Here is an 11,934-nt window from a genome sequence, read left to right on the forward strand (position 1 = left end):
ATTTTTCTCTTTTTTTTTTAGTCGGAGTCTCACTCTGTCGCCCAGACTGGAGTGCAGTGGCCGCTTCTGGCCACCGCAGCCTTGACCTGCTGCTGGAACTACAGGCGCGCGCTACCACGCCCAGCTAATTTTTGATTTACTGTAGAGAAGAGGGCTCGCCAAGTTGCCAAGGCGGGTCTCGAACCCACAGGCTCAGGCAATCCACTCACCTCGGTCCCCCAAAGCGCGGGATTACGGGCCGACATATCTTTAAACTCATCGATTATTTATTTGGCTTTGTCCAGTGTACTGATAAGCCTATCAAAGGCATTCTTCATTTATAGTGTTTTTGATTTCTAGCCTGTTGCCTATTTTTAAATTGTGTTACTATTTTTTTGTTGTTGTTGAGTGGTAAGATTTTTTTGTTTGTTTTTGTTGCTTTTGAGCCAAGGTCTTAGTCTATTGTCCAGGCTGGAGTGCAGTGGCACAATCATAGCTCACTGCAGCCTTGATCTCCTGGGCTCTGGTGATCCTTCCATCTCTGCCTCCTCATCTGTAGCTTGGACTATAGGCATGTGCCACCGCACCTGACCAACTTTTAAAAATTTTTTGTAGAGATGAGGTCTTGCTAAATTGCCCAGGCTGGTCTTGAACTCCTGGTCTCAAGCAATGCTCCCACCTTAGCCTCCTCCCCAGGTGTTGGGATTATAGGTGTGAGCCACCACACCTGGTGAGTTATAAGAGTTTTTTTTATGTATTCTGAACACTAGATCCTTATCAGATAGATTATTTACATGTAGTTTTTCCCGTTCTTGGGATCTATTCACTTTCTTGATATTGCCCTTTAAAGCGCAAAGGTTTTAAATTTTGATGAAATTAAGTGTATCTGTTTTTTTCCCCCTTTGGTTGCTTGTGCTTTATATGCCATAACTAAGAAACTGTTGCCTAATCCAAAGGAGTGAAATTTATACCTTTATTTTCTTCTAAGAGTTTTGTTGTTTTAGTTCTTGCATTAGGTCCTTGATCTATTTTGAGTTAATTTTTGTGTTTGATGTGAAGAAAGTACATCTTCATTCTTTTGTTTATGAATATCCAGTTGTCCTAGCAATATTTTTTAAAAGACTGTATCTCATTGAATAGTCTTGGCACCCTTGTCAATAACCAACTGATCATAAATGCAGTGATTTACTTTTGAAATATCAGTGCTTTTTCATTGGTCTGGATGTCTGTCCCTAAGCTAGTACTATGCAGTCTTGATTATGTAGCCTCATAATACATTTAGAAATTAGGAAGTATGATTTCTCCAACTTTGTTCTTTTTCAAGATTGTTTTGGCTATTGTGGGTCTCTTACATTTTTATATGAGTTTTAGGATCAGCTTGTCAATTTCTGCAATGAAGTCAGCCGGTATTTTGATGGGAAGTATATTGAATCAGTGTGGGAAATTTTGTTATTTTAGCAATATTAAGTCTTCTCATCCATGAACCTGGATTCTTTTTCCATTCATCTAGGCCTTCTGTAATTTCTTTCAACCATGTTCTGTAGTTTTCTTGTACAAGTCTTTTACACCTTTTAAATTTTTTTCTTAAGTATTTTATTCTTTTTGATGCTATTACAAATGAAATTGTTATATTAATTTCATTTTTTAGCCAGGCTCGGTGGCTCAGCCTGTAATCCTGCACTTTGGGAGGCTGAGGGGAGTGGATTGCCTGAGCCTGTGGGTTCGAGACCCACCTGGGCAACTTGGTGAGACCTCATCTCTACAATAAATAAAAAAATTAGCCAGGCGTGGTAGCGCGCACCTATAGTTCCAGCTACTTGGATGACTGAGGCAGAAGGATCACCGGAGCCCAGCAGATCGAGGCTGCAGTGACCGGGAGTGACTACTGCACCCCAGTCTGGGTGACAGAGTGAGACTCCAACTCAAAAAAAAAATTTTTTCATTTTTTGTGTTGTTTATTTTAATCAGATAGAAGTGCAACTGATTTTGGTATATTGATCTTGTATCTTGAAATCTTACTGAGCTCATTTATTACCTCTAATTGTTTTGTTTTGTTTTGTTGGTTTGTGGATTCCTTAGGGTTTTCTATATGCAAGGTCATGCCATTTGCAAATAGAGTTTTACGTCTTCCTTTCCAGAATGTTTTTTCTTTCTTTTTCTTGCCTAACTGCTCAGGTTAGAATTTCTAGCACAGCGTCAAATAGAAATAGCAAGAATGGACATCCCCATATTTTTCCTGATCTTAGTAGGAAACCATTTAGCCTTTCACTATTAAGTATGATGTTATCTGTGAATTTTTTGTAGATGCTCTTTAACAGGCTGAGGAAGTTCCTTTCTACTCCTTGTTTGTCCAGTGGTTTTTTTTTTTCATGAAAGAATGGTTTTTGTCACGTTTTATGTTGCATCTATTATGTATCTTGTTGATTTTGTACTGTAGTCTATTAATATGCTGTATTACATTGATTGATTTTCAGATGTTGAACCATCCTTGCATTTCTGCAGTAAATCTTGACTTGGTCATGGAGTATAATCTTTCGTATATGTTGCTGGATTTGGTTTGATAATGTTTTGCTGAGGATTTTTGCATTTATATTCATAAGTAGTTTTCTTGTGATATCTTTGTCTGAATTTGGTATCAATTCAGTATTTGGTAATACTGGTCTCAGAATGACTTGGGCAGTGTTCCCTCCTCTTCTGTTTTATGGAAAAGTCTGACATATTGGTGTTGGTTTTTTTTTTTGGTGTTTTTTTTTTGAGTTGGAGTCTCACTCGGTCGCCCAGACTGGAGTGCAGTGGCTGCTTCCGGCCACTGCAGCCTCACCTACTGGGCTCCCGCAATCCTTCCGCCTCATCCTTCCGAGTAGCCGGAATTACAGGCATGCGCTACTACGCCCGGCTGACTTTTTGATTTTATTGTAGAGATGAGGTCTTGCTGTCCAGGTGGATCTCGAACCTACGGGGCTCAGGCAGTCCACTCACCTCTGCCTCCCAAAGGCGCGGGATTACAGGCTGAGCCACCGAGCCTGGCTTGGTGTTGATTTTTTAACAATTTGGTAGAATATACCAGTGAAGTCATCTATCTGGATCTGGGCTTTTCTTTGTTTTTAATCACTACAGTTTGATTATTCCCTATCCAAAATGTTTAGTGCCATAGTGTTTGGATTTTAGGTTATTTGCATTATACTTACCCATTGAGCATCCCAAATCCAGAAATCCAAAATTTGAGCATCATGGCAACAGTCCAAGATTTTCAGATTTTAGAGCATTTAGGATTTCAGATTTTATTTTATTTATTTATTTTTTTGAGTTGGAGTCTCACTCTGTCACTCAGACTGGAGTGCAGTGGCCGCTCCTGGCCACTGCAGCCTCGACCAGCTGGGCTCCGGTGATCCTTCTGCCTCAGCCTTCCAAATAGCTGGAACTACAGGCATGCGCTACCACATCTGGCTAATTTTTTATTTATTGTAGAGATGAGGTCTCGTCAAGTTGCCCAGGCGATCTCGAACTCGCGGGCTCAGACAATCCACTCACCTCGGCCTCCCAAAGTGCTGGGATTACAGGCTGAGCCACCGAGCCCGGTGGATTTCAGATTTTCAGATTTGGAATGCTCAACCTGTAATTGGAGTTGTGTAAGTAAGTCATTATAGCTAATAGTTTGTCAATTTTGTTGATCATTTTAAAGAATATTGGAACTTTTGCTTTTGTTGATTTTTCCTTATTATTTTTTTTCTTCATTGATTTCAGCAACAATTTTTAAATTTTCCTTTCTTGTGCTTGATTTGGGCTTAGTTTACTCCTTTTTTTCTCTAGTTTCTTACGTGGAAGTTAACTGATTTGAGGTATCTTTTTTTTTTGGTATCAGTGTTTAACAACTATAAATTTTTCTATGACACTGCTTTTGCTGTATTCCATAACCATGATTGTTTTTGTTTTTGCCTTTCAAGGAAATATGGTTTTCTATTGTTTTTGAGTTAGCTTGAACAATATGAACTTGCAGATATTCCATCATTTTGATCTACAGAAATGGTAATTTCCTATGTTTCACCCTAGTATGAATCATTCTCCCAAACATCTCATTACCTCCTATTCCCCTGTATTATCTTTGTTTTCACAGTCTAGGAAAACAATATCATATGATTGATATTTCAGGATAGAGCTTAAAATATTATTGAAGACCTGTTTGTCCTGTACTAACAAGTAGCTTTTGATCTGATTGAGGGACAAATGCATGTGAAAATGATTCACATCTGGCCTCTGATAATGTCCTAGAAGTGTTAGTGAAAAATGTCATAATTGATTAATGTTTCTGCCATTGTGTTATTACTATTGCTCATGCTTTTAAACAAATACCAAAAGAGGGAGGGAGGGACGAAAGCCCTGTGTGCTACCTGCTGTGAAGTAGCTTGTGATCTAGAAGGGGTGGGACAAATGAACCATTAATTATGATATAGCAGGATAAATTATACAATAGATAAAGGTCCAAAGGGAAGGGGCACTTAGTCACTTAAAAGGAGAGAAGAAGCCAGGCTTGATGGCTCAACCTGTAATCCCGCGCCTTTGGGAGGCTGAGGTGAGTGGATTGCCTGAGCCCACGGGTTCGAGACCCGCCTGGGCAGTGAGACCTCATCTCTACAATAAATCAAAAAATCAGCCGAATGTGGTAGCGCATGCTTGTAATTCCACCTACTTGGAAGGCTGAGGTGGAAGGATCGCTGGAGCCCAGCAGGTCGAGGCTGCGATGACCGGGAGTGGCCACTACACTCCAGTTGGGGCGACAGAGTGAGACTCCAACTAAAAAAAAAAAAAAGGAGAGAAGAAGGCCAGTCAAGGAAGATTTCTGGCTGTTTAGCTTGAATTTTGAAGAAGGAACATTTCAGATAGAAGAAGACAGGGAGAGATCGTTTTAGACAGGGGAAGACCATGTGCCTAGAGGGGGCATAGAGAGATAACACCTGTATTTGGAGCCTAGAGTGTGCATTGGGAAAGAGATGAAGCTGGAGAGGAAGTAGGTAATAGATTAGGAAGGACACTGTATCCCAAGCCAGGGAGTTGGACTTAGCTTAGATGCTGTTGGGTAGCTTTTGAAGATTTCTGCAGAGAAGCATTTGAATTATTTGTCCTGGGTGGGTTTGGAAGTCAGCTACTCTCCTTTGCCATATCTGCTAGTAGTCTTTCCTCATCGATAAAATTGTTCTCTTTCTCTTTTGTTTGTTTTTGTTTTGTTTTGTTTTTTACTCACAGTTCACTGAGACTTTTTTGACTGAGAGGGACAAACAATCCAAATGGAGTGGAATTCCTCAGTTGCTCCTTAAGCTGTATGCCACCAGCCACCTCCATAGTGACTTCGTTGAGTGCCAAAACATCCTGAAGGTAACTCTTAGGGGCCTTGGAGGGGCTGTATTAAGGGCCTCCAGGTGACACAAGCTATCTATTTTTCCCCCCTTCTTGTTGGCTTTTTTTTTTTTTGAGTCGGGGTCTCACTCTGTCATCCAGACTGGAGTACAGTGGCACGATCACGGCTTACTGCAGCCTCGCCCTCCTGGGCTCAGGCAGTACTTCCACCTCAGCTTCCTGAGTAGCTGGAACTATAGGCATGTGCCACTACACTCAGCCAATTTTTTGATTTTTTTGTAGAGACCAGATCTTACTATGTTGTCTAGGCTGGTCTTGAACTCCTGGGCTTAAGCAATCCTCCTGCCTCGGCCTCCCAAAGTGCTGGGATTGTAGGCATGAGCCACCACAGTCAACCTTTTCAACTTTTAATAGCCTGTTTTTATTGCGTGAATTGTAGAAAATCGGAGAAGTTCAAAAAAAGTACAGAGGAGAAAATAAAAATTACCTGTAATTACACCATCCTGAGGTGCTTATTCACGCTTATTTTGTGGCAGTGCTTGCTTAATTTGTAAGATCAACACTGTCCTGGGGTTGGGATGACATTCTTTTTGAACATTCTTTTTGTATTGCTGAAAGCTCATGGAATGGACCTGTGATTGTTGAAAATTATCACTAACAGGCCATCGCTTTACTAAATTCTGGTCTGGCTTTGTGGCTCTTTGAGCTATATGGTTACCTTGTTTTCCTGGCTTTGGTCTCCTTCCCTGCCTTGGGGAGGTGAATTTCTTCTCTCTTTCTCTCTAATTTCTAAATAAACTATATTTTCCAAACTGAAAAAATAAAAAATTATCACTAACATAAGGAGATTGAAGGGACCAGGTATGATGGTTGGGAGATGGGTGGAAAGAGCACAAAGACATATGCTAGGGTAGTTGTTCTGAAACTGGAATGTATATATGAATTTCCTAGTGGGCTTGTTAAAACGCAGGGTGCTGGGCCCCACCCCTAAAGTTTCTGATTCTGTAGGTCTGGAGTTACCTTATCTAACCTTACTTAGCTGCAGTTTGGATATGAGTTTGAATTTAGAACACCACCTCTAGCTGCAGTTAAAATCCATGTAAGTTATCCTGAACATAACGAGACTGAATGACATAATGTTCTTTGGAACATGTACTTTTTGATTATTATATCACATAATAAATTGTTCTAACCCTTTGCACTTGGATCTCCCCTCTGCAGGGACATCGTAAGTAGGAAATCACTTGGATGTCCCCTCTCAGGGGACATAAAGAGATTGCTGATGATTACGCAAGCACACATTCTTCAAAAATGTGTATTTCATTGAAGTGTTCCATTCAAAATGCATGAAAAACCAAATAAAGAGATGGAATATATACTGAGATATGACTGATCAGTTGAGAAGTAGTTTTCAAGAATCACAAGTGTGTCCTTCCATATCATCTTTGAGCAACTGACTGGACAAATTAATTATTATTAATATTATTAATGTGAGGGGAAGAAAATAAGACTGCATTGTCTGCTCAAATAGAAAAATACCGGTGGAAGATGTCAAAACAAATTACTATTGCACAATATGTATCATTGAACCTGCAGTGCATGTTGGTGACTGTTTTACACATTACCACATCTTAGAAAAATATAAGATATATAATTTTGATTTTTTTGGTCATAAATAAATTTCTCAATGTCCAAAATTCCATTAGAAGCCAAATATCATTACAATAAAATAATTGGTTCCAACACTATACTATTTAATATGAAGTGAATAGTTTTTCACTGTTACATTAAAAAGTGCAGTCAAGTTGTTTGTAGGTGATTCGCAAGATGTCTCCGAGTGCAAAGGGCTAAAATATAATAGAAACTGAATAAGCTTAGTATTTGTTTTTAAGAAGAGTCATTTTTGTATTATTGATCTTTTAACAGTCTAATTGATAGAAATAATTATGGGCTCTCCCACTTATTTAAAAATGCTTTTCAGCTGGGCATGGTGGCTCACACCTATAATCCCAGCACTTTCGGAGGCTGAGGCAAGAGGATTGCCTAAACCCAGCGGTTTGAGACCAGCCCGGGAAACTTGGCAAAATCTTGTCTCTACAATAAATTTAAAAAGTTACCCAGGCGTAGTGGCACAAGCCTATAGTTTCAATTACTTGGAGGGCTGAGGTGGAAGGATTGCCTAAGCCCAGCAGGTCAAGCCTGCAGTGCCTGTGAGCGTGCCACTGTACTCTAGCCTGGGTGACAGAGTGAAACTCTGACTCAAAAAAAAAAAAACTTTTCAAAGAATTATACATTATTTTATTTGATTTCTACAAAATGTCTGAGATATGAGGTTGAATTGAAGTTAAGGCAGAGAGAAATTAATATTTGTGAATCCTTTTTTGTGATCTTTATTCATCCAGCAAATATTTATGTGACACTTACTGTGTCCTAGGTTTTTCTGTAAGACTTTTTTTTCTCTTTGTTCTGTATGAACAAAGGATTCTTTGACCCCCCCCCAACTTGAGAACTTCTACCCTATGTCTACTGTATCTTATATTGTCTTAGGGGGAATACAAAACGGAATCCGTTCCAGTCTGTTTTTCTTTTTTTTTTTTTTTGAGTTGGAGTCTTACTCTGTCGCCCAGACTGGAGTGCAGTGGCCGCTCCCGGCCACCGCAGCCTCGACCTGCTGGGCTCCGGCGATCCTTCCACCTCAGCCTTCCAAGTAGCCGGAACTACAGGTGCGTGCTACCACGCCCGGCTAATTTTTTGATTTATTGTAGAGATGAGGTCTCGCCAAGCCCACTCTGTTTTTCAAGGAACATTTAATATAGGGAAGAAATAACTTTTGTTTGTCAATAGATACAAAGTAGAAGTGCTCAATGCTGGGTCATGATTACTGGGCACACAGGCCCAAGGGTGGGACTGGCAGACACTGGCCACTGCTAGGAGAGGGGTATGCAACATCATATTGGATACCTAGCCCACTATTGGAGAGAGAAGGCTAGCTAGAAGCCCAAACTATACCTGCATGCAATGTATTTATATAATAAATCTTCACTTGTACCCCACAGGATCCAGCATTGAGCACTTTTGCTTTGTACTTATTTACGAACATGTTATTTCTTCCCTATATTAAATGCTCCTTGAAAAACAGACTGGAGCAGATTCCATATTGTATATATTAATACAGTGGTCCCAAAATATGTTTGCACATTTTAAGAGATATCTATGTATTTCTTTTTGAAGTTGAATTAAATTATAGTAGCAGTGTATAGTATGACATTTGCTCAATCATGCTCCCACCATTTACTTTGACTGTCCCGCCTGTCACATGGTGCCGCTAGCATTCATTTAATTAACGCCATCTTTTGAGCGAACATCATACTTTATATGTGCATACATTTTTTTGGCACCCCCTGTATATTAAGATTTTATATATATATATATATATATATATATATATATATATATATACACATACACACACACACTATATATATAAATGTGCTTGGTGCTACAAATGAGTTACAGGTTACTTTGAGGGTTTAGAAGAGCATCAGATTGCTTCTTGCTGGGGAAAATCAGAGACGACTTCCTGCAGGAGGTGAACATTTGAGCAATGATTTCGTTATTGCTGCAGAACCCCTTACCTCAAAACCTAGTAATTTGAAGTAAGAACTACCGTTTCTCTCTAACAATTTTGGTTGGTTGAGTGGTTCTTCTGCTTCATGTGGTTTGAATGGAGCACTGAGTTATCTGGAATGTCCAAGTTGGCCTCACTCACATCCTTGGCAGGTGGGGCTGGTTGTCAACTGGAGATCAGCCAAAGATATCAGTCCTGGCTTCGATTCTCCTCCTGGTGGACTCCCCAGATGGCTGTGTTGGACTTCTCACAGCATAATGATTGGGTTCCAGGATGGCAAGAGGCAAGTCTGCCAGGCCTTCTTAAGGCTTAAGCTGTAAATGGCGTAGTGTCGCTTCTGCCACATTCTGTTACTTGCTGTATCCGCAGCCCAGACTCAGTGTGGGATGGGGCTCTCCAGGGGCCTGAATGCTAGGAATGTTGTTCGTTGGGGGCTACCTTTGTGCTTATGTTCCTTTGTGCTTTGTGCTTGTGTGCTCTGTGTTGGTTACTATAACAGAATGTCTTATGTACTTTTTTAAAACTAGGACATTTCTCCTCTTCTCTCGATGGAGGCTATGGCATTTGTTACTGAAGAGAGGAAATTTACCCAAGAAACCACTTATCCAAATACTTATGTTTTTGACTTGTTTGGAGGTGTTGATGTAAGTAGCTGTTTATTGTTACTACAACTGTTGCCTCTACTTAATGGTTTGAGAATTTAAGTCTCGAAATGGGAAATAGGAAACATTTCAGAATTGATGGAAAACATTTCAGATTTTAACTTTTAGAAGCTATGTGGCATTCTACTGATGTTGAAGCAGCATAGTTTTTACTTTAGAAGAATTCATGTATTTGAATTGATTCTGTATCTACCTTTAAAAAAAAACACAAAGTGAAAAGTACTTCTCCCAATTTCCCAGTGTCCCCTCCTTGGAAGCAATTGTGATTTCTAGTTTCTTGTGTGCTCTTTTAAAGATGTCCTGTGCTAGTCATATGTTGTGTATGTAAATACCCCCCACTACCTCCACCTTAGTTTGTTTTTTCCACATATAGAGTAGCATACCATATGCATGGGTACATTCATCTGTACCTTGCTTTTTTCTTATGGTTTTTTAGCTTAGGATTAATATCATTTCAGTACTTATAAATCTACCTCATTATTTTAAATAGCTAAATAGTATTCCCTGGTGTAATTGTACTATAATTTATTTACCTAGGCCCCAGTTTATGGGTGTTTAGAGTTTTTTCATACCTTTTCTCTTACAGACAAGGTTGCAGTAAAGATCTTGTATATACTTTTGTGTACATGTGTGTATATATCTTTGGAACCAAAGCATATGTGTTTTTTTTATTGTTTGTAATCCTGCAGTTTGCATATCTAAGAGGTTTTATCAACTTACATCCCAATAAGAAAGTATAAGAGTTATCTGTTGGCCGGCTCGGTAGCTCAGCCTGTAATCCCAGTGCTTTGGGAGGCCGAAGTGAGTGGATTGCCTGAGCCCGCGGGTTCAAGACCCGCCTGGGCAAGTTGGCGAGACCTCATCTCTACAATAAATCAAAAATTAGCTGGGCTCGGTGGCTCAGCCTGTAATCCCGCACCTTTGGGAGGCTGAGGTGAGTGGATTGCCTGAGCCCACGGGTTCGAGACCCGCCTGGGCAACTTGAGGAGACCTCATCTCTACAGTAAATCAAAAATGAGCCGGGCGTGGTAGCGCGCGCCTGTAGTTCCAGCTACTTGGAAGGCTGAGGCAGAAGGATCGCCGGAGCCCAGCAGGTCGAGGTTGTGGTGGCTCGGAGCGGCCACTGCACTCCAGTCTGGGTGACAGAGTGAGACTCCAATTCAAAAAAGAGAGTATCTGTTTACCCACATCATCACCATGTGTCCGTGTGTGTTTTTTTAGGAACTTTGCTATAGAAGAATAACCTTCATACAGAAAAGTACACCAATAATTAGCACAAATTAATTCACTTTTGTCACTACCACCCAAATCAAGAAGTAAAATATTTCCTACACCCAGAAGCCCCTTTTACTAAAAAATGTAGTTTTAAGTATTTACTAAGCAGATGTGAGAAAAATGATTGTTTCTTCACAGGCTTGTTTTAACCAGCTTTTTTGAGATACGGTTCGTATACCCTAAAGTTGACTTGTAAATTGTATAATTCAGTGGTTCTTAATGTATTCTAGACATGTGAACATTTTCATCACCCCTAAAAAGAAATTCTGTGTTTTCAGCTATGATTCCCCTACCTCTCCAACCCACCACCCCACCCTATGCAACCACTAACTTACCTTTTTGTCTTTATGGATTTCCCTGTTCTGGACATTGCATATAAATGGGGTTATATAATATGTGTTTTTTTGTGACTGACTTCTTTCAGCTTAGCATAATGCTTTCTGGATTCATCCATGTTGTAGCATATATCAATATTCTTTCCTTTTTTGGCCAAATAATATTCCATTGTTTGTACATACCACATTTTGTCTATCTGTTTGTCTGTTGGGAGACATTTGGGTTGCTTCTGCTTTTTGGCAGTCATGAATAACACTGCTCACAACATTCTTGTACAGGTTATTTGTTTTCATTTCTCTTGGCCATATACATACCTAGGAATAGAGTTGCTGAGTCATATGGTAACTCATTATTTAATTGTTTGAGAAACTGCCAGAGTGTTGTCCAAGAGGCTGCGCCATTTTACATTTCCACCAATCTCTCTATATTCTTGTCAAAACTTGTTATATGTTATTTTGAATATAGCCATTTTAGTGAGTGTGAAGTGGTATCTCATTGTGGTTTTGATTTGCTTTTCCCTGATGACTAATGATATTGCCAATCTTTTCGTAAGTTTGTCTGTCTCCTTTCCCTAGTTCTTAAGTGGGATATTTCTTTTTATTGTTTAACTGTAAGAGTTCTTGGTAGCCAGGCTCAGTGGCTCAGCCTGTAATCCCACGCCTTGGGAGGCTGAGGTGAGTAGATTGCCTGAGCCTGCGGGTT

At 39.9% G+C, this 11,934-nt stretch overlaps 1 protein-coding gene across 4 annotated transcripts in view; it reads left to right on the forward strand.

Moving 5' to 3' along the window:
* The window catches only part of TRPC4AP (transient receptor potential cation channel subfamily C member 4 associated protein), an 80,806-nt gene that overhangs the window by 13,543 nt on the left and 55,329 nt on the right, over positions 1-11,934 (forward strand). For 3 of the 4 annotated variants that reach the window (XM_021718675.1, XM_008070263.1, XM_021718674.1), the window contains exons 2-3: positions 5,221-5,349; positions 9,487-9,603. In XM_021718675.1, the coding sequence (XP_021574350.1) occupies positions 5,221-5,349; positions 9,487-9,603 (246 nt within the window). The remainder of the gene's footprint in view (positions 1-5,220; positions 5,350-9,486; positions 9,604-11,934) is intronic. The other variant, XM_021718676.1, reaches the window with a different exon arrangement.

The sequence above is a fragment of the Carlito syrichta genome, unplaced genomic scaffold (genome assembly GCF_000164805.1).
Source record: "Carlito syrichta isolate Samal-C Ts95f unplaced genomic scaffold, Tarsius_syrichta-2.0.1 Scaffold313246, whole genome shotgun sequence".
NCBI classification, from domain to species: Eukaryota; Metazoa; Chordata; class Mammalia; order Primates; family Tarsiidae; genus Carlito; species Carlito syrichta.